At 42.4% G+C, this 27,997-nt stretch overlaps 1 protein-coding gene across 2 annotated transcripts; it reads right to left on the reverse strand.

The window, feature by feature from the left end:
• On the reverse strand, positions 1-27,688 carry ABT1 (activator of basal transcription 1). 2 transcript variants are annotated; one of them, XM_073600010.1, is made up of 4 exons: positions 27,542-27,688; positions 12,351-12,707; positions 2,915-3,090; positions 1-2,154 (listed from the first exon to the last, which is right to left on the reverse strand). In XM_073600010.1, the coding sequence occupies exons 2-4, from the start codon at positions 12,697-12,699 to the stop codon at positions 1,789-1,791; spliced, it is 891 nt and encodes a 296-aa protein (XP_073456111.1). In that variant the 5' UTR covers positions 12,700-12,707; positions 27,542-27,688; the 3' UTR covers positions 1-1,788. The 2 variants fall into 2 exon arrangements, with proteins under 2 accessions (XP_073456111.1, XP_073456112.1); XM_073600011.1 differs by having other exon boundaries at positions 27,456-27,573.
• Between the last annotated feature and the right edge of the window lie 309 nt (positions 27,689-27,997).

Consider the following 27,997-nt stretch of genomic DNA (forward strand, 5'->3'; position numbering starts at 1 on the left):
TTTGCATTGTCACCCTTATGGTAAGATGACCGGGTATTTGTTTAATGAAGAAAAAATTGAATATAACTTACAAGCTTTGTGTTAATGTAATTATGTAAGTGATTTATAACAACTGTACTTAAAATAGTACTACTGACGGAAGTTGGCTTTTAAATGTAAGTTCAAATCTATAAAGGTGATAGTTCACGATAATTTATTCATATAAAATACACCAAATACCATTCATAATATGTTAAAGCTAGAAGAAAATTTGCAATAACAGATGACAAAAATATTTGTGTCTGCCACATTTTGGTAATCATGGGTGTACAGAACTGGACATGATCTAAAAACAGTGAATTAAACACACAGGGGTCAGCACATAGCTTGCTAAAGTGACCGACTCACTGCAATTCCCTGGCTTGCTGAAAGAAAGACAACTTAGATAAATTGTATGTCTGCCCCACCGACCTCCCAAAAATCCTAGTTGCCTGGCTGTCAATACTGACCCAGAACAAGAACACAGCAAACAAAGTCAGAGCGTCTGATTTGCAATGTGCTGTATGTAGCTCCGGGATTTGGAAAGCACAGGAATAGCATGACAGCTGCACAGCTAACATTTTCAGGAGAGGTTAGTAATGGCAGCCTGCGTATTTCTTCAGTAGTCACTTAAGCCGACCAGGGCTGGTCTGAATCCTGGCCGGTTAAGCTGGGACCAGCCGAGATTCAAACTGTCTATGGGCAGGCCGATTGTACCAAAGTTGATCTATCGATCAACTTGGGCAAGACCAGCATGCTGGATTTTTACATGTGATTATTAACAGCGACTTTTTCTCACAACAGGGGCGGTTCCCCCAGCTAGGAGAACACAGTAGCTCCACAGGAAGAATTCCCCAATCAACACTGACTCTGTTGATGGGGGGGGGGGGGGGGGGGAGGGGGGAGAATCACATCATCTATAGCCAGCTTTAGAGTTTTTTTTTTTAGGTGATTTACAAGAAAAGGGGTTTGTACATTGACAGATTGCCAAGATGCAGTTTTTTTTGCCAGTGCATAATTGCATGTTAATGACAGGTAGACCCCTTCCACTTTTTCAAAGGACAGAAGCAGGTAAGAATCAGCAAACACATACTAAAAAACATGCAATGTATAGAATTGTCCTGTATTTTTACCTCCCAAAAGAAATAAAAATGGTAAAACAAGCCAGCAAAAGTAGCAGCAGCCATACGACTATTTTCATAGATTAATTTAAAGGTCCCATTCACACCATGGCAGTCTGTTGTGGTGCAGTTAACATGCATCATGTTAAGGCAGCCCATTCATTTGAAAAGGCTGCCAACACATCACAAACAACTAAAAAGCTACACCTGCCACATTTTTGATAGTGCCCAAAAAACTTGTGGAGGTTATCGGTCACATTCAAGGCTCCTTTCCGGCTCTCAAAGCCAATTTGCAGAGCTGGTGCTCATCCAGGGCACACCACACCTTTGCAACATCAGTGTCAACATCAGCCAACTGCAAATGACACCACTTTGTGGGGTTTGGACATATATTATGATACATGTGTAGAGCTATAGTTCATTTATCTTTGGTGGGTGTCAGAAGTCCGTTATCTATATCTCTTAGTGAAGCATGATCAAGATGGATTTCATTTCATCAATGCAAATAAGTACCAAATATTTACACTGTACAGAAGCTCTTAATGGAAAAGTGTAGAACACTGCTGTCCCAAGAGGGGAAGGAAAGCTTGTTTGCTCCCCATTAACAGTGCCTGCAATAAGTTAAAACTTTGCCGTTTTCTTTCCTTGCTCAAGAAGCGTTGAATATTTTCTGCAGTAGTGAGCGATTCGTCTGTGATCTCTCCTGTGCACGCTCTGCCTGCTCCTGCCTCTTCTGGATTCGTTTCTTGTCACCAGATGCCTTGAGGACCTGTATTTCAGCCTCAGTCTTACGCTGCGTGAAGTTCCACTGCTTGTCAGGGAATTTGCTGCCCTCTGGCTCCATTGCCCTCTTACGGTCAGCTTTGGAGAACTTTTTGCTGCGCTCTATGTTCTGCAAGTAGAAATTAGTTTCTCTCTTGGCCTGGGACACCTCGGCGCGCATTCTCTGCTTCCGCACTTGCCTCTCGATGGCCAGCCTCTCGCTGAGATGAGTCCACTTGAAACGGTGCAGATACTGTAGATGGAGAAGTGCGAAAGTTAGTGAAAGTTACTTCTAGTTGCACGCAATCTGACGATGACCCCACAGAGGTTCTACATTTTCACCGTATATTATATTTAAAAAAAAAAAATGAATGGATGGCGGTTTTTGTCCCTCTTGGAGGGATTTCCTATGTAGCCACTGCCACAGAAGTGAGGAATAATCTCTCTAATGGAGACAAAACAAAAACCTGGCAGGTTCAAAATTTTTACCTACTATACTGTATGCAATTCTATTAAAAACATATTTGTATTTGCATTAAATTCCACGCTTTTTTGATATTGCTCAAAAAGCAGGACAAATAAGAAAATATGTTTTTACCCCATTTAAAAACTATTTTAAAAGCGGTTGAATCTTTGGGGTTTATTTACTAAAGGCAAATCCACTGTGCATTGTAAGTGCAGTTGCTGTAGATCTGAGGGGGACATGCAAGGAGAAAAAAAAAAAAAAAAAAAAAAAAAAAAGCATTTTTGCTTGTACATGATTGGATGATAGAAACCAGCAGAGCTTCCCCTCATTTCAGATCTTCCCCTTATTTCTACAGCAAGTGCACTTGTAGTGCACAGTGGATTTGCCTTTAGTAAATAAACCCCTTTGTTCCCCATTAAATCTGCTTTTTTTTTTTTTTTCTTATAGCAAAATCATAAACAAGCTCTACATTTTTACTTTACCACAGACTACTCTAACGTCTAGTACACACTATTAGCTGCCCAAATGGCAGAAACTCCAACCTCACCTTCATATTCCACATGTCATCATGAAAGCGGTTCTTTTTCCGTGTGCCCATAGGGGCGTTGTTCAGGCTTTTAGCTATCAGCTTAGCCACGCGCTTGTCCCGGAATTCCACCCAGCCCTCTGTGAAGTCGCGGGCATTGCTGCCGGCTTTCTTTTTCTTATTGCGAATTGCGCGATCTGCCAAAAAAAAAAGTTTAAACACACAAACGTGACTTTAGAATTTTAGTCGCCTAACGTTCGTACCAAAATTAAAGATGATAGAATACACAATGGACAAATTCATGTATAATCTAAGCTTAATCTAGGAGCCAGCAGGCGTCAGTAGTGAATCTGCCCACTGATATTTCAGTTTTCGTTGGACGTTGTAGTATCAACACACTGGCGGACATATCTGACACTAAGTGACACCAATTACAGTGATCTGTGCTAAAAAAAAAAAAAAACAACACACCGATCAATGTATAAATGACACTGGCAGGGAAGGGGTAAACACAAGGGGCGATCAAAGGGTTAAGTGTGTTTCCTATGAGTGCTTACTAACTGTGGGGGAGTGGATGCACTGGAGGAAAAGAGATCCGCATTTCAGCTTAGCTGAAAAACAGAAGAACTCTCTTTTAATCTGACAGAACAGTGGATTGGCTCTTGCTGTGTCCAATCCAGTGGGAGTGTTGCTCCGGCAGTGAGTGCGCGCCCCCTAGATCGCATGCACAAAATAACATACAGGTACATGATTTTGCGCTGCCACGCCGCCCTGCCACAGTATATGTGTGGTGGGCAGTCCAGAGGTGGTTAAGGAGATTATCGTCATGAAAATGACCTTTTCAATATGTGTTAAAGCGGTTGTATACCCTTTTTTTTTTTTAATTTTTACCTACAGGTAAGCCTATAATAAGGCTTACCTGTAGGTACAATTAATATCTCCTAAACCTGTATGGTTTAAGAGAGATAGTCACTTTGCATGCAGCCCCTGATGTCAGCGGCGCATGCGCTGTGAAGGCCTGGCAGACGCTGCCGGGAAGAAGACTCCCGGGCGCAAGCCCGGGAGTGACGTAATTGTGGCTCTGGCCTCTCACAGCGTCAGAGACGCGAACCCCGAAGACACACAGAGGGCAAAATGTCAGCTCCCTCGGCGTGGACCGGGGTCAGATGCCAGCACTTCGTTCTAAGATGAGTATTTCAGAATGAGCTATTATGCATACTAGCTCATTATGGCTTTGCCTTACAGTTTTTTTTTTGTAAACCTTAATTAAAGGTTTGAAAGTTTTTTTTTAAAAAATCCTCTTCTCAGGTCCTGCGCCAGTGCTTTTGGCTGCTCCCTCTTGACCAGTGCCCCCCCCAGAGCAAGCAGCTTGCAACAGGGGCACTGGTGCGTGCTTGCTCCCGAGCATGAGTCCATAACACATATAGAGTTGTGGATTGGCTCTACCCCCTTCTCATTTGCTCACTGGCTGTGACTGACAGCAGTGGGAGCCAATGGAGCTGGTCTCAGCCAATGAGAAGACACGGGACAGCTGAGTCTCTTATGCATATCACTGGACCAAGAGGGGGCTCAGGTGAGTATTGGGGGGGGGGGGGGGAGCAACACACAGAAGGTAAAAAAAACCTTCCGCCTTTACAACCACTTTAACCACCATCTCTATGTGAAATTTGTTATGATATATGTACATAGGGGCCCATACACGGATCGATCATAACTTTATGACCACTGACAAGTTAAAGTAGAACTATAGGCTAGAGGTCGACCGATATATCGGCTGATATTTGGTGTTTTTTACTTAATCGGCATCGGCTGATTGTGCTGATAAAAAAGGCCGATATAACTTCAGCGTGACTTGCAAATGACTTCTGTAATAGAAGTCAATACAGGTTGCCTGAAATCTTCTTTGAAGCACTTCTCTCCTCTCTGGGCAGCCTGCCAAATCTGATAAAAAGAACCTGAAGAGATACAATGTTTACACTTATGAATTAACTGAACTCTGTGTGTAGAAGCTCTCAGTTTAGCCATTTAAAGACTAAATCTTTTCTGACATTTGTTGCTTACAAGTAAAAATCCTGTATTTTCTGCTAGAAAATCACTTAGAACCCCCAAACATTATATATATATATATTTTTTAAGCAGGGACCCTAGGGAATAAAATAGCGGTTGTTGCAATATTTTGTTGTCACGCGGTATTTGCGCAGCGGTCTTTCAAAACGCAGTTTTTTTTTTAAAAAAATACACTAATAAATTAAAAAACAAAAAAAACAAAAAACTAAGCAGTAAAGTTAGCCCATTTTTTTCGTCCAAAAGTTTTGATTACCTGTTTTTGTGTATTTAATATTTAAGATATAGTTTGTTTTTTTTAATCTAAATTCTACATACAAGTGAACTGATTGGAGGTTTGTTTTGTTTAATAAATGTTTAAATGTAAAAAATTTTCTGTATCACTTAAGGTTGCTCCCACACTGGAGCGGGCATGCGTTGACGGTAAAAAAAAAAAAAGGTGCTAGTTTTAGCGGCGCTTTACCGTCATTTTAGCGGCGCTATTCGGCTGCTAGCGGGGCTCTTATAACCCAGCTAGCAGCCGAGGAAGGGGTTAAATGTGCCCCTGAAGTGCCGCTGCCGAAACGCTTTGCAGGTGCTTCGGCAGCGGTGCGGATTCATTTCAATGGGCAGGATTGGTGGTATACACCGCTCCAAAGATACTGCTTGCAGGACTTTTTTTTTTTTAACATTCTGCCAGCGCATCGCCTCAGTGTGAAAGCACTCGAGCTTTCACACTGATACTGCAGGGGAGCCGTTTTACAGGCACTTTACAAGCGCTATTTTTAGCCCAAAAGCGCCTGAAAAATGCCCCAGTGTGAAAGGGGTCTAACTGTTAGATTTTATGAGATGAGGGGGAAAAAAAAATAAAAAAATCGCGCTATCGGCCACCGCGATTTCTAAATATCGGCATCGGCCAGAGAAAAACCCATATCGGTCAACCTCTACTATAGGCAAAACTTTTTTTAAAAATCTTGTATAGAGTAAGGGAGGGTTATAACTAGAGGTCGACCGATATGGGTTTTTCTTTGGCCGATGCCGATATTTAGAAATCGCGGTGGCCGATATATGATGCCAATATTTTTGGGCCGATATATTAGGCCGATTTTTTTTTCTTTTTTTTTTCCCTTCATCTCATAAAATCTAACAGTTAGACCCCTTTCACACTGGGGCGTTTTTCAGGTGCTTTTGGGCTAAAAATAGCGCCTGTAAAACGGCTCCCCTGCAGTCTCAGTGTGAAAGCCGAGTGCTTTCACACTGAGGCGATGCGATGGCAGGATGTTAAAAAAAAAAAAAAGTCCTGCAAGCAGCATCTTTGGAGTGGTGTATACCACCACTCCTGCCCATTAAAATTAATGCGCACCGCTGCCAAAGCGCCTGCAAAGCGTTTCGGCAGCAGCGCTCCATGGGCGCATTTAACCCCTTCCTCGGCCGCTAGCTGGGTTATAAGCGCCCCGCTAGCAGCCGAATAGCGCTGCTAAAATGACGGTAAAGCGCCGCTAAAACTAACAGCGTTTTACCGTCAACGCATGCCCGCTCCAGTGTGGGAGCAACCTTAATAAGTGATACAGAAAATTTTTTACATTTAAACATTTATTAAACAAAACAAACCTCCAATCAGTTCACTTGTATGTATAATTTAGATTAAAAAAAACAAACTATATCTTAAATATTAAATACACAAAAACAGGTAATAAAAACTTTTGGACGAAAAAAAATGGGCTAACTTTACTGCTTATTTTTTTTTTTTTTTTAATTTCATTAATTTAAAAAAAAAAAATTGCGTTTGAAAGACCGCTGCGCAAATACCGTGTGACATAAAATATTGCAACAACCGCTATTTTATTCCCTAGGGTCTCTGCTAAAAAATATATATATATAATGTTTGGGGGTTCTAAGGGATTTTCTAGCAGAAAATACAGGATTTTTACTTGTAAGCAACAAGTGTCAGAAAAGATTTAGTCTTTAAATGGTTAAACTGAGAGCTTCTACACACAGAGTTCAGTCTATTGATAAAAGAACTTGAAGAGATACAATGTATCTTCTTATCAGACTTGGCAGGCTGCCCAGGGAGGAGAGAATCCTCTCCACAAATAACTCCAGGAAACTTGCATTGACTTCTATTACAGAAGTCATTTGCAAGTCCCGCTGAAGTTATAATCGGCTTTTTTTATCAGCACAATCAGCCGATGCCGATTAAGAGCCCTTTCACACTGGGGCGGGGGTAAAACGCCGCTATTACTAGCGGCGTTTTACCGTCGGTATGCGGCCGCGAGCGGGGTGGTTTTACCCCCCGCTAGCGGCCGAGAAAGGGTTAAGGACGGCGCGGTATAGCCGCGCCGTCCCATTGATTTTAATGGGCAGGAGCGGTAAAGGAGCGGTATACACACCGCTCCGAAGATGCTGCTGGCAGGACTTTTTTTTACCGTCCTGCCAGCGCATTGCTCCAGTGTGAAAGCCCTCGGAGTTTTACACTGGATACACAGCAGCGGCACTTTCGGGTCGGTTTGCAGGCGCTATTATAAGCGCAATAGCGCCTGCAAACCGCCCCAGTGTGAAAGGGCTCTAAGTGAAAAAAAAACAAATAGCGGCCGGCCGATATATCGGTCGACCTCTAGTTAAAACCCCTCAGATTTTTTTTTTTCGCCATCTGTGTCCCATTGCAGAGATTTACCTTAATTTCCTGTACCATAGCCAAAACAGGAAGTAAGAGGAAATCTATGCAAATAAAGGGAATTCCTTGGGGAGCCCCCAGGTCATCAGAACTAGTGTCTCCATTGGAAGATTTCCCCTCTATTACTTTTCTGGGGACAAAATGTGGGACTTTTTTACTTTCAATGAGAATGGTAAACAGGACAAATAGAGAAAGTGAATCTCCTTAATGGGAGCACAGATAGTAATAAAAACTGACAGATGTTCTAATCTATCTCTCCATTATCCAAAAGAAGAAGAAGAAAAAAAAGTTTTGCCTTTAGTTCTACTTTAAAGTTTTTTGCCCCATTGGGGGGATTCCTTTACTTCCCGCTTAATAGCCAAAACAGGAAGTGAGAGGAAATCCCTGGTTGTCACCAGAACCAGATGATTACTTCTCTATTACTGTTCTCGGAACAACCCAAAATTAGTGATTTTCTTTTACTATCACTTTTGATAACAGTAAACATGACTAATAGAAAGGGTAAATTTTCTTAACGGGGCACGGGCAGCAATAAAAACTGACAGAGGTTCTAATCTCTCTTCACTTTATCCAAAACTTAAAGCCTTTAGACTTTAAGTGAATGACATTGATGATCTCTCTACAATGACATCTGAAAGTGGGTATGATGTATTGGGCAGCAAGTGAACATGGTGTCCTGAAGTTGATGTGTTGAAAGCAGAAATAAATGGGCATCACAGTTTGTTGTGTATGTTGTTGAGTAGCTGCAGACCAGTCAAGGTGCCCATGCTGACCCGTGTCCACAGCCAAAAGCACCTACAATGCTGGACCACAGAGCACATTATAAAACTCAGGCTCTGCACTTTGCATCTCCAATTATGGTTTATTCCTCATTCTCGCAATTCCATGTAATGGCTGACTTACTGAAAATAATTCACTTCTTGTGTGTCTCAAGAGACAAGAACAGTGACGGTGTTTCGTCACCTATGGCGACCCATCACATTTGGCTACCCACTGGACTGCGCATTTTTTCGAGACTTTTTTGCTAGAAAATTACTTAAAACCCCCAAAAATTATAATTTTTTTTCTGACACCCTACAGAATAAAATGGAGGTCATTACAATACTTTCTGTCACACCATATTTGCACAGCGGTCTTACAAGTGCACTTTTTTTTTGGAAAAAAAATACACTTTTTTTAATTAAAAAATAAGACAACAGTAAAGTCAGCCTAATTTTTTTTATATTGTGAAAGATAATGTTACGCCGAGTAAATTGATACCCAACATATAATGCTTCAAAATTGCGCCCGCTTGTGGAATGGCGACAAACTTTTACCCTTAAAAATCTCCATAGGCGACATTTAAAATAAAAAATCTACAGGTTGCATGTTTTGAGTTACAGAGGAGGTCTAGCGCTAGAATTATTGCTCTCGCTCTACCGATCGCGGCGATACCTCACGTGTGGTTTGAACACCGTTTTCAAATGCGGGAGCTACTCACGTATGCGTTCGCTTCTGCATGCCAGCTCGGCGGGACGGGGCACATTTAAAAAGATTTTTTTTTTTTTCCTTAGTTATTTTAACTTTTATTTTTACACTTAAAAAAAAAAAAAAAAAAAAGGGTCACTTTGTAATGTAATGTAAACATCCCTTGTAATAGAAAAAAAGCATGACAGGTCCTCTTAAATATGAGATCTGGGGTCAAAAAGACATCAGATCTCATATTTACACTAAAACGCAAAAAAAAAGAAAAAAAGTCATTTAAAACAATAATTAAAAAAATGGCCCTTTAAGAGCTATGGACGGAAGTGACGTTTTGACATCGCTTCCGCCCTGCAATGCTATGGAGACAGGTGGGGGCCATCTTCCCCTCACTCATCTCCATGCCACAGAGGAGAAAGGATCTGATCGCCTCCGCCGCTGCCGATGGCTCCAGTAAGTGGCGGAGGACTCTGGAGCCCGGCAGGAAGGGGGAGTGCCCCCTCTCCCGCCGCCGATAAAAGTGATCTTGCGGCGAATCTGCCGCAGAGACCACTATTATCGGAAACCGGACCGCCGGCCGAACAAGAGGATGTTGCGGTTATGGCAGCTAGCTGCTGCCATAACAACGATATCCCTTTTCAAAGTTAGGACGTATATCGGCGTGCGGCGGTCCGGAAGTGGTTAAAGCATGTAGTGTTTGGTATCTATATACTCGGCATAAGATCATCTTTTAACAAATGTTTTACCAAACATTTGGGCAATACAGTGTGTTTTATTGCATTAACGTTCAAAAAAGTGTTTTTTTTTTCCCCAAAAATGCCTCTGCTTTAAAATATATAGATGTTTGAGGGTTCAAAGTAATTTTCTAGCAAAAAAAAAAAAAAAAAAAGATTTTTTCATGTAAAATCAAAAGTGTCAGAAAGGGCTTTGTCTTCAAGTGGTTAGAAGAGTGGGGGATGTGTGACATAAGCTTCTATATGTTGGACATAAAATACCTGGACATTTCAAAACCCCCCCCAAATGACCCCTTTTTGGAACGTAGACACCCCAAGCTATTTTCTGAGAGGCATGTTGAGTAGAGGTCTACCGATATGGGTTTTTCTCTGGCCGATGCCGATATTTAGAAATCAGGGTGGCCGATAGCCGATATATGATGGCGATTTTTGTGGCCTATATTTTAGGCCAATTTTTCTTTTTTTGGCAGGTGTCACTGGCAGGTTACACTGGCTGGCACTGTAGCACTGGCAGGCGGCACAGATTGGAAGGTGGCACTGAGCGGATATAGTGTAACTGTGTGAAACTGACATATGTAACTGAACGCAGAGACCAGCTGTCCAAATACAGCGGTGATGTCAGGGGTGGGCGGGGCTCTGCAGCTATCAAACTCCTGCCAATGATTGGGCTGCTTAAGTAAGGAGGCGGGGCCACATACACAACGGCCCGCCCAGATCCCATCCCACTGGCTGGTGATTGATAGCTGCTGGGTCCCGCCCACCCCCGAAGTCACCACTGAATTCTGACAGCTGGTCTCTATCTGCATTCAGTTACATATGTCAGTTTCACACACTCAGCGGCTCTGGCAAGCGTCAAGCACCGCTCTGCCAATGGAGTGTGAGGAAGGGAGGAGGAACACTCGTGGGTCGACGGGCACGGTGCGGTCAGTAATCAGCCAAATTTGCATAATTGCCCGATTTCTTAAAAAAGGCCAAATATCAGCCGATATAATCGGTCGACCTCTAATGTTGAGTCCATGGAATATTTTGCCACAAGTTTCGGGAAAAATTACATTTTTTTTTCTACACAAAGTTGTCACTGATATATTGCTCACACATGGCATAGGTATATGTGAAATTACACCCTATACATTTTTGATTTCACTCCTCACTACCTATCACAGTTTCGGAGGCCATGAGATGCCAAGATAGCACAAAGCCCCCCAAATTACCCTATTTTGGAAAGTAGACACCCCAAACTATTTTCTGAGGAGCATGCTGAGTATTTTGCAGATTTTTGTCACAAAGTTTTGAAAATTAAAAAAAAAAAAATTTTTTTTCTTTCTTCATTTTCCAAAACAAATGAGAGCTACAAAATACTCACCATTCCTCTTAGCAAATACCTTGGAATATCTACTTTCCCAAATGGGGTCATTGGGGGGGGGGGGGGGGGTGTTTATGCTATCTGGGCATTTAATGGCCTCCGAAACTGTGATAATTAGTGATGAGTAAAAGCAACAATTTACGCCCTTAGAAAGCCTGAAGGCGGTGCTTGGTTTTCTGGGTCCTGTATGCAGCTAGACTGCCAAAATGTCTCACACATGCAGTATCCCCATACTCAGGAGTAGCAGCAAAATTCATTTTGGGGTGTAATTTTACATATACCCATGGCATTTCGCCATAGCTGTACGTCGGTCCCTTTAACAGCTATAGCAGGCACGCATGCTGCACGGTGAGGGAGCTGATGTGCGTGGCAGACGGACGGGATGTCCGCCGGCCAGCAGCAATCACTCCACAGAAAGCCAGAATGGGGATCTGTCAATGTAAACAGATCCCCATTCTGACAGGGAAGTACAGACCAATCATCTCTTCCTAGTGATCAGGAACAGCGATCTCTCTGTACTCCCAGTCACTCCCCTCCCTCCCCCTAGTTAGAAACATCACCCTAGGGAACACTTAACCCCTTGATCTTCCCCTAGTGTTAACCCCTTCCCCGCCAGTTTCATTTATACAGTAATCAATTAATTTTTTTTTAGCACTGATCGCTGTATGTCACTGGTCCCAAAAAAAGTGTCAAAAGTGTCTGATCTGTCTGCTGCAATGTCGCAGTCCCGCTAAAAAATGCTGATCATCACCATTAATAGTAAAAAAAAAAAAAAAAAAATGTAAAAATAAAAATGCCATAAATCTATCCCCTATTTTGTAGACACTAACTTTTGCGCAAGCCAATCAATATACGCTTTTTCCCACAAATAGAGCTTTCTTTTGGTGGTATTTTATCACCGCTGCGGTTTTTATTTTTTGCGCTATAAACAAAGAGCGACAATTTTGAAAAAAAAAAAAAACATATAATGGTGACTGGTCAGCAAGTGCTTAATGTGCAATTAGTTTTTTTTTTTTTTTTTTTTTTAGATTAAGCAGCTTTATAAGTGGACCCCAAAGTCTGCAGCAGATTCAGACATGCCCCAGAGCTCCATTTCTGCTGAACAGACAGGGGTTTCTCTGGAATAAGCACTGTCCTAGTTTAGATTCCAGAAAAGTCTCCCTCATGGCAACAATTGCTTACCCTCTGCTTGCAGAAAAATACGCCCCACTTCTCCATGGATGCTCAGCATGTTCCGAATGTGGCGAGGCCGGAGGCGAGGTGGGATGTGACCCAGGTATATGATGCCAGGCTCAACAGACTTCTTCTTTGTACCAGCAAGATTTTCATCTTCACCCAGCATCTCTTCATTGAGTTCGGATGCATCTTCTCCTTGTTTATCCTTACTCTCCGTTTTCTTCATCCCTCCATTCTCAGCATCCGCCTCTTCTTCATCTGTCCCAACCTCCTCTTCTTCCATTCCAACCTCTTCATCTTCAGTTCCATCCTCCTCTTCTTCACTCCCAGTTACATCCCTTTCTCTGTCTGACATGTTTTGTGCTAAAAGTAGGAAAAAAAAAATATAGTTGAGGAAAGAAATGTTTTGTCCCTATTTTATGATAGCAGCCACTTAAAGTATAACTCCACTTTTGTTGAGAAAAAAAAAAAAAAAACATTCCCCCCTGGGTGATGTACATTGCAGTGATTTTAACAAACTTTGTTGCAGATTCCTACCTTTTGTTATTCTGAAGAAATCTCTGTGTGTTTGTCTGTGTCCCTGCAGGAAAGTGAATCTAATGGGAGTGGTTTCATAATTATCACTTAGCTGCAGCAACTGCAGGGCTCTAATTAGGAAAGCTGCTGGGCCTGCATCCCTTTAAATGTGATTTCCTATTGGGAGTATTTCATCAAAAATGACATTTTTGTTGCAGGGGATGCCTGAAATCTGACTTGTATTTTAGAGCAGACTTCTGGGAAAATCAGTGAGCCAATCACACAAGCAGGAAATGATGTTTCTGGGGGGCGTTCTGTACACATTCTGTATACAGGACACCTCCGGGTAGCCATATGGCATTTTCAGAATATTACAGATTGAAAAAAAAAAAATGTTTTTTTAATAGCATTCAATTACAATAGGACTTGTGTCACAATTGTATACACTATATTATTTTTTTTATTTGCTTTCTTTTCCCCCACGAAAGTGGAGTTACCCTTTAATGTAAACCTTTGATAATAGTTCATATAAAGTAGGCTGTATAAAAATTCAGTTTATAAACAACTCACTGGTGCATAATCAGTAATTAAGCTCTGCTCCAGTCTGTCCCGAGAGGACTAGTTATTACCTCAATTGGCGTCACCATCTTTCACACAGCATAGAGAAGGTGGAGACAGGCTGTCAATCACATCCTATGATAAAAATCATTTCTGCCCTTCGTGTGACAGTGAAGGATCACTGCCAGTGTTTGCATGGTTTTGCTGTGTATAGTATAAGCTCTGCAACTAGTTGTGATTGTGGCTTCATTCTGGTCAATCAATAAAGCAGTGATAGGCAACCTTCGACAGGTGGAGATCTACCTGAACAACATAAAAGAGATCAAAGATCACCTGGGTTCTATTGTTTGGGAGGTACTCTCCCCTTTTCTTTTTGGCTCCATGTTTGTATTTTTGAAAATGTTTTAATAAACATATCCAGGAAAAAAAAAAAAAAAAAAAAAGGGGGGGGGGGGGGGGTCACCAGGGTTCAGTGCTTTCTGATTTTTTTTTTTTATTAACTAGAAAAGCCTAACTAAATAGTAAGGAAAATTTAGAAAAATATATATAAAAAAAACAAACATCACTGTAAAAATATAAACTTACCCTACCTTAAGGCTGGGTTTGCCGGTCTTGAATTCAGGCGAAAAATTCGGACCTGATTCGCACCTGAAAATGGAGAACAGGAACGCACTGGACCCCCTGCTGCGAGCCGCTCCGCATATAGTGTGAACCGGCTTACAAAGTCGACGGTGTCAGTCAGTAGAACAGTGGACATGTCAGTAAAGCAGAGAATGATGTCAGTAGTTTATTTTTAAATTATTTTTTACAAATACTTTTTTTTAAATCAGCCCTGTTTGGTGAAATATCAGTGGGCTAAACAGCCCCCCGACACCTCACTTTTAAGACAGAAAGGTGATTGGGGACACAGTTCTCAATCTCTGCAGCCTCAGCTGCACAGAATGAATGAACAGTAATAGCTCTGCACAGAGCTTCCTGTTCATCCACAAACTGAAGCATAGTAAACGTTTACTATGTGGTAGCGATGCCGCTCCAAGCGTGTTGGTGTCTAATAACCGCCCTTCCCCACTCACAACTTCAGGTGCAGGCTCTGCAATGGTGTATAAATTTGAAGAAAACAGCTGAACGGCTGCACTCCGAATAACACCTTATATTTGTGGCAAAGCAGTGTAGAAGATTTAAAATCTCTTACATCATGGTGATGAAAGGTACAGACAGGCTAACGCGTTTCACATCAATATAGATGCTTAATCATAGCTGGTGACCATACTCAGACTGAAAATATTTATAGTGAAATAAAACCAAATAGGGGATAGACAACCCCCAGAAACGCCTCCCATATCTAATCAGACTAAAGTGGAAACCAAATGTGCACAGGAAAATGGGCAGCACGAAAAAAATAGAGAGCCAAAAGGATTAAGACCTCTGAAAGAATGACACAGTATTAATATATACTTAGTAAACTCAGAACAGAACTGGTTCACTGTGTTGGCGTGCTGTCCCATAGCAGATAATATTACTAACAGAGTTCTAATATAGATACAATGTACAGTATAAAAACATAAGGCACTGAACAATGCATTAAATTATATCTGCACAGCTGAGCGCAAATCAAACATACCACAAACAACAGCAGAGAGAGACGATCACTGTCAAAGAACCAAAGTTGACTAAAGTAAAGCACGGTTATAAAACATTAAGTAATACTACTGCGTCGGACGTAATATTTATATATAAGACCGAGCGATCGTACTCACATCTACCATGTATGTGGTAAAGAAAAATGAAAAGACACCTTATAAAAAGAAACAGTTATGAAATAGAAGGAAAAGAGCTGATGACAAACAAAGACAAAAACAGAAGGCAGAAACATAGGAACGTAGAAGAGATGATTTCAGGCAGAAGTCAAACGAATAAAGCAAAGGGGCTACACAGATGCCGCTTTGAGGTGTATCAAAGTATACAAGCTTCTCGAAATAAAACTGTCACAAATGAACCACTTTGAGCGGTAAACGAACAGCAAGTAAACAGCCTATTGTATACATAAGACATACATAAAGTATCCATAATACAGATATGGGCATTCTACCCCATCCTGCCAGGACATGACATGCATGAACCACAGCAGTAAAACACCAGCAGTATAAAGCAACACCGTTGTCCAATACATGTCAAAAAAAAAAAAAGATATATTTTTCCATGGCAATGCGATAAAAATCGCTTAGAAGGGCATACATAAAATCCGTAAAACATATATGGACACTACCTCCCAACCAGCCAGAATATAACATGCATGAATCACAGCAGCACCAAGCAACACAGTCGTCCAAAGCATGTCAAAAACAAATGGCCATGGCAGTGCAATAAAAGTCGCATGGAAATGCATATATAAAGTATCCATAAAATGCATATGGACACTCCAACCAGCTAAAATATGACATGCATGAACCAAAGCAGTATGGAGCAACACAGTAGTCCAATGCATGTCAAAGGCGATGTCCATAGCAGTGCGATAAAAGTCGCATTGAAAAAAAAAAAAAAAAAAAAATAATATATATATATATATATATATATATATATATATATATATATATATATATATATATATATATATATATATATATATATATATATATATATACACATACATACATATACACATACATATACACACACACATACATATATACTTTTTTTTTTTGACATGTATTGGACAACAGTGTTGCTTTATACTGCTGGGGTTTTACTGTGACAGTTAGCTTGTATACTTTGATACACATATCTGCATGGTTTCCTTAGTGGCATCTGTGTAGCCCCTTTGCTTTATTCATTTGAATTCTGCCTGAAATCATCTCTTCTACGTTCCTATGTTTCTGCCTTCTGTTTTTGTCTTTGTTTGTCATCAGCTCTTTTCCTTCTATTTCATAACTGTTTCTTTTTATAAGGTGCCTTTTCCTTTACCACATACAAGGTAGATGTGAGTACGATCGCTCGGTCTTATTATAATATACAGTATTTCACAAAAGTGAGTACACCCCTCACATTTTTGTAAATATTTTATTCTATCTTTTCATGTGACAACACTGAAGAAATTACACTTTGCTACAATGTAAAGTAGTGAGTGTACAGCTTGTATAACAGTGTAAATTTGCTGTCCCCACAAAATAACTCAACACACAGCCATTAACGTCTAAACTGCTGGCAACAAAAGTGAGTACACCCCTAAGTGAAAATGTCCAAATTGGGCCCAAAGTGTCAATATTTTGTGTGGCCACCATTATTTTCCAGTACTGCCTTAACCCTTTTGGGCATGGAGTTCACCAGAGCTTCACAGGTTGCCACTGGAGTCCTCTTCCACTCCTCCATGACGACATCACAGAGCTGGTGGATGTTAGAGACCTTAGACTCCTGCACCTTCCGTTTGAGGATGCCCCACAGATGCTTAATAGGGTTTAGGTCTGGAGACATGCTTGGCCAGTCCATCACCTTTACCCCCAGCTTCTTTAGCAAGGCAGTGGTCCTCTTGGAGGTTTGTTTGGGGTCGTTATGTTGGAATACTACTCCGTGGCCCAGTCTCCGAAGGGAGGGGATCATGCTCAGCTTCAATATGCCACAGTACATGTTGGCATTCATGGTTCCCTCAATGAACTGTAGATCCCCAGTGCTGGCAGCACTCATGCAGCCCCAGACCACGACACTTCCCCCACCATGTTTGACTGTAGGCAAGACACACTTGTCTTTGTACTCCTCACCTGGTTGCCGCCACACATGCTTGACACCATCTGTATCAAATAAGTTTATCTTGGTCTCATTAGACCACAGGACATGGTTCCAGTAATCCATGTCCTTAGTCTGTTTGTTTTCAGCAAACTGTTTGCGGGCTTTCTTGTGCATCATCTTTAGAAGAGGCTTCCTCCTGGGATGACAGCCATGCAGATCAATTTGATGCAGTGTGCGACATATGGTCTGAGCACTGACAGGCTGACCCCCCACCCCTTCAACCTCTGCAGCAATGCTGGCACCATTCATACATCTATTTCCCAAAGACAACCTCTGGATATGATGCTGAGCACGTGCACTCAACCTCTTTGGTCGACCATGGCGAGGCCTGTTCTGAGTGGAACCTGTCCTGTTAAACCGCTGTATGGTCTTGGCCACCGTGCTGCAGCTCAGTTTCAGGGTCCTGGCAATCTTCTTATAGCCTAGGCCATCTTTGTGTAGAGCAACAATTCTTTTTCTCAGATCCTCAAGAGAGTTCTTTGCAATGAGGTGCCATGTTGAACATCCAGTGACCAGTATGAGAGAGTAAGAGTGATCACACCAAATTTAACACACCTGCTCCCCATTCACACCTGAGACCTTCTAACACTAATGCCCTGTACACACGGTCGGATTTTCCGATGGAAAATGTGTGATAGGACCTTGTTGTCGGAAATTCTGACAGTGTGTGGGCTCCATCACACATTTTCCATCGGATTTTCCGACACACAAAGTTTGAGAGCAGGATATAAAATTTTCCGACAAAATCCGTTGTCGGAAATTCCAATCGTGTGTACACAAATCCGACGGACAAAGTGCCACGCATGCTCAGAATAAATAAAGAGATGAAAGCTATTGGCCACTGCCCCGTTTATAGTCCCGACGTATGTGTTTTACGTCACCGCGTTTAGAACGATCGGATTTTCCAACAACTTTGTGTGACCATGTGTATGCAAGACAAGTTTGAGCCAACATCCGTCGGAAAAAATCCTAGGATTTCTTTGTCGGAATGTCCGAACAAAGTCCGATCGTGTGTACGGGCCATAACAATTCACATGACACCGGGAAGGGAAAATAGCTAATTGGGCCCAATTTGGACATTTTCACTTAGGGGTGTACTCACCTTTTGTTGCCAGCGGTTTAGACATTAATGGCTGTGTGTTGAGTTATTTTGAGGGGACAACAAATTTACACTGTTATACAAGCTGTACACTCACTACTTTACGTTGTAGCAAAGTGTCATTTCTTCAGTGTTGTCACATGAAAAGATAGAATAAAATATTTACAAAAATGTGAGGGGTGTACTCACTTTTGTGAGATACTGTATACTATATGGCTTTTTGCTTATATTTCATATATATAAGTTACATCCGACGCAGTAGTACTACTTAATGTTTTATAACCGTGCTTTACATTAGTCAACTTCGGTTCTTTGACAGTGATCGTCTCTCTCTACTGTTGTTTGTGGTATGTTTGATTGTGCTCAGCCGTGCAGATATAATTTAATGCATTGTTCAGTGCCTTGTTGTGTTTTTATACTGTACATTGTACCTATATTGGAACTCTGTTAGTAATATTATCTGCTATGGGACAGCACGCCAACACAGTGAACCAGTTCTGTTCTGACTTTACTAAGTATATATTAACCACTTCAGCCCCAGACCATTTGACTGGCAAAAGACCAGAGCACTTTTTGCGATTCGGCACTGCGTGGATTTAACTGACAACTGCGCGGTTGTGCGATGCGGCTCCCAAACAAAATTGACATCCTTTTTTTCCCCCACAAATAGAGCTTTCTTTTGGTGGTATTTGATCACCTCTGTCGTTTTTATTTTTTGCGCTATAAACAAAAAAAGAGCGACAATTTTGCAAAAAAAAACCACATTATTTTTACTTTTTGCTATAATACATATCCCCAAAAAATATATAAAAAAACATTTTTTTCCCTCAGTTTAGGCCGATACGTATTCTTCTACATATTTTTGGAAAAAAAAAAAAAAAAAAAAAAAATCGCAATAAGCATTTATTGATTGGTTTGCGCAAAAGTTGTAGCGTCTACAAAATAGGGGATAGTTTTATGGCATTTTTATTAATTTTTTTTTTGTTACTAGTAATGACGGCGATCAGCAATTTTTATCGTGACTGCGACAATATGGCGGACAGATCAGACACTTTTGGCGCTATTTTGGGACCATTCACAGTTATACAGTGATCAGTGCGATTAAAAATGCATTGATTACTGTGTAAATGTGACTGGCAGTAAAGGGGTTAACCAGGAGGAGGCGCTGTAGAGGTTAAGTGTGTCCTAGGGATGTGTTCTAACTATGGGGGAGATGGGCTCTGTATGACACAACACTGATCATCGCTCCCGATTACAGGGAGCTGTGATTAGTGTCATAAGGCAGAACGGGGAAATGCTTGTTTACATCAGCATTTCCCCGTTCTTCCTCTCTGTGAGACGATCGCGGGTATCCCCACAGACATCAAATCCGCGGGACCGGGATTCACACTCACGGAGCTCGCAGCGGGCGCTCTGCCTGTGGTGCGCACGCCCACAAGCCGCGTCTTAAAGGGCAACGTACAGGTACGTTAATATGCCTGTACGTGCCCTTCTGCCGAAGTATATCGGCGTGAGCCGGTCGGCAAGCGGTTAATATTGTGTCATTCTTTCAGAGGTCTTAATCCTTGTGGCTCTATTTTTTTTGTGCTGCCCATTTTCCTGTGCACATTTGGTTTCCAATTTAGTCTGATTAGATATGGGAGGAGTTTCTGGGGGTTGTCTATCCCCTATTAGGTTTTATTTCACTATAAATATTTTCAGTCTGAGTATGGTCGCCAGCTATGACTAAGCATCTATATTGATGTGAAACGCGTTAGCCTGTCTGTACCTTTCACCACCACGATGTAAGAGATTTTGGATCTTCTACACTGTTTTGTCACAAATAAAAGGTGTAATTCAGAGTGCGGCCGTTCAGCTGTTTTCTTCAATTTTGTAAACGTTTACTATGCTTCAGTTGTGTGAATGAACACCGTGAGTGTTCATTCAGAAAACGGAAGGGGCCGGTAAATATGACACATTTCCTGGCCCGTTCCTCCACCCTGAAACATCCCCCTGCCGCAGCTGGCGGGAAAGGAAAGAAGGGAAAGCACACTGGGGAGGCCAGAGGAAGGGGAACCTGGACAGGAGGGGTAGCATTTACTCCGGCAGCTGCTAAATGCCGGCAGGAGAAAGGGGAGCAAAAGTGGCTTTTCAGGTGCTGCAGGAGAAGAGGGGAACGGTTCCAGTCTAAGTATCTAGGTTCCTCCTATCCAGGTTCTGGGGTTGGCAAGGAAGGAACGCAATCTACCCCTCACCTACCTGCAATCGACGAGTATGAGATTGATGGGTTGCCAATCCGCACAATGACTGAAGCCAGAGACAGCCAAAATATGGGTTTTGCCATAATCATTAAACTGGAAGACTATGCAGTTCTGTGGTTCTTGACTTCTCTCCCACTAAATTATAACTAAAGGCATTTTTTTTTTTTTTTGGATAGAGTTGGGAGGTATTAGAACACCTGCCAAGTCTTTTCTGCTGTCTGTGCCCCTCTCTATTTGTCCCGTTTAGCGTTATAATCAAAAGTAAAAGTAAAAAAACAAAATTTTGGGTTGTCCCTAGAAGAGTAACAGAGGGGAAATTTCCCAATGGGTGGCCCCAATGGATTCCCTTAATTTGCAAGGATTTCCTTTCACTTCCTGTTTTGGCTATGGGACAGGAAGTGAAGGTAAATCTCCCCAATGGGGCACAGATGACAAAAAAATTAAATAGATAGATATGACGGGTTATAACCCTTTATACAAAATGAAAGAAAAAAGGTTTTGCCTATGGTTATACTTTAACCACTTAAGGTCCCGCCGCCGCAGTTATACTGCGGCAGGTTGGCTCCCCTGGGCGAGCCGTCGTAGCTGTACGTCGGGCATTTAAGAGCACTAGGAGGTGCATGTGCGACTATGGAGCCGATGCGCATGCCCAGCGGTCGCAATGTCCGCCGGGCACCTGCGATCGCCCCTTGACAGCAACAAAACAGAGGTCTGTCATTGTAAACAGACAGATCTCTGTCCTGTCAGGGGTGAGGAGACTGATCTCTTGTTCCTACTGCTTAGGAACAACAATCGGTCTCCTCCCCCAGGCAGTCCCATCGCCCCACAGTTAGAAACACTCCCTTGGACACACATTTAATCCCTTGATCGCCCCCCTAGTATTAATCCTTTCCCTGCCAATTAGTGGCTATTTTTTAGCACTGATCGCTATATAAATGTCAATGGTCCCAAAAAAGTGTCCGATCTGTCCGCCGCAACGTTAAAATGCTCCCTAAATGCCCTATGCATGGTTTTGTAGCGTCTGATAATCGTTAAAACTGCTCCACAATGGAAAGTGATGCTCCACATCCGCCCCAAAAATGCCTGCCAAGGGTTTGCGGAGTGTTACCATAGACTAGAATGGGAGGCACTGAAAAGTTTCAATGCCTCCAAAGCAACGCTAACGCTTTATGTTTTTGTACTGTGAACAGCACAATGTGCTGTATATTGAATCTTGTGCATAGGCGTTTGAAACGCCTGTCAAACGCCTGTTCTTAAAGCGGGAGTTCACCCACACCGCCAAAAAAAAAAAATATTAAAAGCCAGCAGCTACAAATACTGCAGCTGCTGACTTTTAATACATGGCCACTTACCTGTCCCAGGGTCCAGCGATGTCGGCAGGGGACGCCGAGAACCCGCTCGGTTCTCGGCAGCTGCCGCCGCCATCCTAGGTGAGGGAATCAGGAAGTGAAGCGTTGCGGCTTCACTTCCCGGTTCCCTACTGCGCATGCGCGAATCGCGCTGCACGTCCCTAGTGGTCCCCGCTCTCTCCTGGGAGCTGTGTGTTCCCAGCAGACAGCGCGGTCGGGACGGGAAGAGGCATAGACTCCCATGGGAGTCTATGCCGGAAGTGGGTGCAAATACCTGTCTTAGACAGGTATCTGCACCCCCCTCCCCCCTGAAAGGTGCCAAATGTGACACCGGAGGGGGGGAGGGTTCCGAAAAGCGGAAGTTCCATTTTTGTGTGGAACTCCGCTTTAAGCCAGTGTGAACTCAGCCTTAATGCACAATTTTTCTACCTGCAACAAAATGTGCATTTATTTATTTTTTTCTTAAAAAGTGAATGTATCCTTTAATGATGTTAACCTTAGAGCCTTACTTTCTTGCAGTCTGTGGCTCACACCATAAGACAGGGGTGCCAGGTCCAAACTTCTGGTCGCAATGACGACCTGGCACCTGTGCTGCTGGCCGAATGCTCCCCCCCCCCCCCCCTCGCTATGGCTCAGCTTGCCCATCTGCAGGTGCTGCCGGGTAGAGGGGGTTCTAGTTGCTGACCCGGAAGTGACATGCAACGTAATTTCCGGGTCCCCGTTGACAGTATCCCCGGGCATCAAGGCCAAGAAAGAAGATAATGCAGTGCGATGTGTATTCCATTCCATTAAGTGGAGCACAGGGGAGACATGCAGGTTTTTTTAGACCCTGGATGTCATTAAAGAGAACCTGTCACCAAAAAATAAATCATCACATAGGGAACTTAAAAAAAAAAAAAAAAAAAAAAAAAAGGATTTTTGAATTACACTTAAGCACATATAATCCCCCCCAAAGAAAAAAATTGAGCCCCCACCCCAATATAGATACGCACAAGACAAGGTGCCTATGCCTAAAAACGTTGATTGCAATACACATAAAGTGTCACCTATGGAAAATATAGGGTACTGACGTGTTTAAGGTTTGACATGTTGGGTATTTACTCGATGTGACCTTGGTCTTTATATCTGACCAAAAAATTGGGTAATTTTTTGTGCCCCCTAAAATTAACTTTTAATGTGGTTTTTCTTTTTTACTGACCTTTGCAGTAATATCGTGTGACATAAAAAAAAATTGGAACTACCACTATTTTATTCTCTAGGGTGTCTGCTTTCAGAAAATATATCATGTTTGGGGGTTTTATGTAATCTTCAGGCCTAAATTTTTTTTTAAATGTGTGCAAAAAATGCAAAAATGGCCCTGGCTGTGAAAGAGCTAAAGGAGAAAGTCATCTTCAGGAACATGTTACATGTTCCACCCATAGGATTTGTTAGTTTAAAAAAGAACTGGCTCCTAACTTTTTTTTTAGCTGGCTCCTAGATCCAAAGCAAATTTGTCAAGCCCTGTCATAAGATTTTCCCTCATTCTCTATCTAGGTGACAACACTGTCACCATAACAGGAAGCGAGGGGGAAATCTCTCAAAACAGAGAAATGCTGAATGGGCTGCAATGCACCATAAAATGTGTCTGCATTTTCTTTTTCCTTGCAGTGCACATGAATTTTCAAGGTTTGTTGGAAGGACATTTACAGTGAATATAATGTGCATTATCACACTATGAATGGGCCCTTATTATTGGGATGGGAAAGCTGTAACCTACCTTTTCCACATTGGAGGGATCTCATCAAAGGTGTGCGCCAGGGCACACCCTTATGAACCTGTGCTGTGTCGATGCCCCCTGCAGTGCTGCCAGCTTCCCTCCTCTCCAGTGAGAGGACGGAGCTGGTAAACCTTTTTTTTATCCAGCCCCTTCCTTTTTTGAATGAACACAATGAGTGATCTGTACTGATCACTCCTGTCTTTATTCCTAACTGAAGTACAGTAAACTAGGTTGGCTGCAGAGAAGGGGACTGGGGAATCTCTGTCCTCAGTTTCTTTCTCTGTCGCAAAAGTGAGACATCAGGGGTCCATTTAGACTAGAGGTGCACCGAAATCACAGCCCCCAACTGTGTTTTGGGCATGCAGCCGAAAGAAAAAAAAAAGTGTCGGTCCGCCCTGGGTGTTGCACATTGCGGGGGTGTCCTCCTGGCGGCTCAGTCAAAGTCCTCCCCTCCCTCCTCCTCGTCACCTAGAGCGGCAATCTGTGTCACGGAGCTGAATTGTCTGGGCGGCTGCAGTAACAAAGTCCTGCCTTCTATGATAGACGGCACACTGATCCAATGCCGGGAAACTGAATCAGTGCGACATATCATAGGAGGCAGGACTTTGTTACTGCAGTCGTCCAGCCCGGGAAATTCAAATCCAGCTCCGTTACACAGCGGGAGATCGCCGCTCTGACCCGGGCACTGGTGAGGCTGCATTGCATCTTGTATCAGTCTGCAGTCTCTGACCATCTCCTGTATCATGTCTGCTAGAGGTGCACCGAATGGAAATTTTGCTAATACTATTAGCAATGTGTTTAAAGGGTAAGTTCACCTTTACAGAAAAATCTGTAAGGCGAACTTACACAGGAACCCCTCCTCACCCACCCCCAGTCCCGCTGACCTGGAGTGTGGCAATCACCCGCACTGACACACCAGGTCGCTGCCTCACCAGTCCGGGGCTTAGAAACCCCCTTGGTTAAATCTCCAAAAATGTACCTCATCAGGCGGTAGGTTTAGGAGCATTCTAATTGGTAGGCGCCGACCAATCAGAACACAGGTAGCCCGTCCTGTCACTGTGGGCGAAGAGAGAAAGCCGCTGGGATTTCAAATCCCCAGAAAGGTACTGCGGTGATACGAGCTGTCAGTGCGGTGGATCCCCGGACTTCAGGTTGGGGGACCCTGGGTCCAGTGTAAGTTCACCTTACAGATATTTCTGTAAAGGTGAACTAACACTTTAAGTTTAAAGTGAAGGTCCAGTGAATAATTAATGGGCACGGCGCCAAAAACATTTTTTTATATATACATGCTTTCTACCAAACTGATGCTGCTCCTAAATTAGTCATTTACTAATAAACAATATAACAGACAATATAGGGCGCATCAATAGTGCAATCTATTAAAATGTGAACCTGTTGATTTTTACATATATTAAAGTGCTCCAGTGCATAAGCAATAAATATTCTGTGTTTACAATAAAGTGAATCTAGTGCAACAAATCAAATGTCCTCAAATGATTATGAAGAAAAACACACAAAATTCTTCTTAGTAGATCCAATCACCACATAATAAAGTGCACATGCTTTCTTATTCGTGCTTCACCCGAAGTGGTAGATCAAAGCGCTCACCAGACAGTAGTGGCCACAGAGTGACCCTCAGGCATGAAAAACTATTTATCTTCAAAGGTAACTTTTCCAGATATCCTGGCAGAAGGACTCCAATCACCAGTCAGCAGGAATGTATTGTATATAACAACTTCTATATCTGAGCCTCGGTGCAACAACCAAATCTGCAAAAAGTGGCTCCCCATGAAAGCCACAAAACTTGGATAGTGTAAAAACGTCTTTATTCCAAATAAAACTAAGCTTCCAAACAAATGTGCAGGTACAGGACGAAAACCAGACTGGGCTACAGCTGAGGAGGAAAAGCAGAGACCGAGTGGTACCTTGTATTCTGTGTGTACTTGAATAGCGTCTCGGCATGCGTCCCAGCTGATCCAGGAACGGAGGACTGGTGAGTGTGTATCGAGCCTCCCTTTCAAAGGGATCTGCTTTTCCTCCTCAGCTGTAGCCCAGTCTGGTTTTCGTCCTGTACCTGCACATTTGTTTGGAAGCTTAGTTTTATTTGGAATAAAGACGTTTTTACACTATCCAAGTTTTGTGGCTTTCATGGGGAGCCACTTTTTGCAGATTTGGTTGATGCACCGAGGCTCAGATATAGAAGTTGTTATATACAATACATTCCTGCTGACTGGTGATTGGAGTCCTTCTGCCAGGATATCTGGAAAAGTTACCTTTGAAGATAAATAGTTTTTCATGCCTGAGGGTCACTCTGTGGCCACTACTGTCTGGTGAGCGCTTTGATCTACCACTCCGGGTGAAGCACGAATAAGAAAGCATGTGCACTTTATTATGTGGTGATTGGATCTACTAAGAAGAATTTTGTGTGTTTTTCTTCATAATCATTTGAGGACATTTGATTTGTTGCACTAGATTCACTTTATTGTAAACACAGAATATTTATTGCTTATGCACTGGAGCACTTTAATATATGTAAAAATCAACAGGTTCACATTTTAATAGAGTGCACTATTGATGCGCCCTATATTGTCTGTTATAAAGTGGATGTCCGCCCCAAAAAAAAAAATTTAAAGCCAGCAGCTACACATACTGCAGCTGCTGGCTTTTAATTATAGGACACTTACCTGTCCTGGAGTCCAGCGATGTCGGCACCTCAGTTGATGTTTCTATCAGCTGTCGGGTGCTGCTGCCGCCATTGTGGGTAAGGGAACCTGGCAGTGTAGCCTTATGGCTTCATGCCGAGAACCCTACTGCGCATGCGCGAGGCCCCGCTCCTCTCTCCTACTGGCCCGGTGACAGGAGAAGTAGGGAGCCCCTCGGTGGCGTCATGGGCCGTGGCGCGGACTCCCGGAAGTGGGAACAGGATGCCTGTCAAAGACCTATATCACAGACTGGTATCCTGTCCCCCCCCTTCACCCGAAAGGTGCCAATTGTGGCGCCGGAAGGGGAGAGGAGACAATTGAGTGGAAGTTCCACTTTTGGGTGGAATTCTGCTTTAGGTAAGAGATTGTAGACTTGACACAAGAGATGGTCAGAGACTGCGTTTTTCTTGAGCTTGTCTTGCACTAAAAAGTGCCAATAATGGCCAACAATAAACTCATATTAATTTAAATTGATATTAAAAAGTCAAAAATAATACAATTATATATAAAAATATAAGTATTTTTAAAAAACTGTCATTTTCAGTTTTCAGGCCACGTGCATTCTGCATTTTCGGCACCAAAATTTCCATTCGGTGCACTTCTACTTTAGACTTTTGATATTTCACCAAAGCCCAATAAAAATAAAATATGTAATAAAAATATTGTAAAAAAATTAAATATAAAAAAAAATAAAAATAAACTAATATCAGTCTTTGCCCTACTGACACCATCCACTGCTCTGCTGATACACACGCATGCGTGTTTGTGCTCTGGGGTGCTCACCCTAATACAATAAGCTGTGCACACCAATTGATTTAAGCCAGCCTATACACTATACAATCTGATTGTACAATATCCACCATGCTTGCCAAAAGTGTGGAACATGAACACATACCAAAACTAGCCATTTTATTAGTATCCAATCAGACAGGCTCTTGCACTACACAGTTGACAGCAAACCTACAAAAGATCGTACAATCAGATTGTATAGTGTATGGTCAGCTTTACTGCAACCATGTGACCATAAATCAACTAAAAAGTATAACAACATCCCTCTACAAGGTGGAATAGGCTGTCTAGTTGATGCCATTATCTTAGCAGCCTAGGTCACCTGATAATAAAGTGCGCTCAGGGAAGCCCTCTCATCTTCCTGTACAACCGGTAAAAGCACAAAAACCCGGACACCGCTCTACTTACTCAACCCGAAGCTCAGCTCCACACAACGTGCTGCCCGGCGCAGTTTGCTGACGTCATCGTTGAGGGTGTAGCTACCAGGACTCTCTGGGTGTAGTGGGCGGCGCTGGGGTCACATGATAGAGGAAGGCGGGAGGATTGAGCAGAGCTGTGAGGGAGATGTGTTATCAGCGCGACTAGAGAGTAACCATGACTTCCATCCAGTGTGTTATTAATGTGAGAAATACCAATGTATTCTATGATATCGTTAAATGCCTTTACTTAACAATATAGTTTATGAAACCATTGTATGACGATTGACGCTTTTTTTTTAGTTTTATTTGAACTAGAAAATATCAGAAAATACTGATTCAGATGTACAGTGCCTTGAAAAAGTATTCATACCCCTTGACAATTTTCCACATTTTCTCATGTTAGAACCAAAAACATAAATGTATTTTATTGGGATTTTATGTGATA

The sequence above is a fragment of the Aquarana catesbeiana genome, linkage group LG09, assembly GCF_042186555.1.
Source record: "Aquarana catesbeiana isolate 2022-GZ linkage group LG09, ASM4218655v1, whole genome shotgun sequence".
Taxonomy (NCBI): Eukaryota; Metazoa; Chordata; class Amphibia; order Anura; family Ranidae; genus Aquarana; species Aquarana catesbeiana.

Bases quoted from the DNA above. Each gene is read 5' to 3' on its own strand.
- ABT1 (XM_073600010.1), bottom strand. From the start codon at position 12,699: ATGTCAGACAGAGAAAGGGATGTAACTGGGAGTGAAGAAGAGGAGGAT. The intron at 3,091-12,350 runs GTAAGCAATTGT...TTTTTTTGGCAG, and splicing joins TATTTTTCTGCAAGCAGAGG to ATCGCGCAATTCGCAATAAG. The intron at 2,155-2,914 runs GTGAGGTTGGAG...CTCCATCTACAG, and splicing joins ATGACATGTGGAATATGAAG to TATCTGCACCGTTTCAAGTG.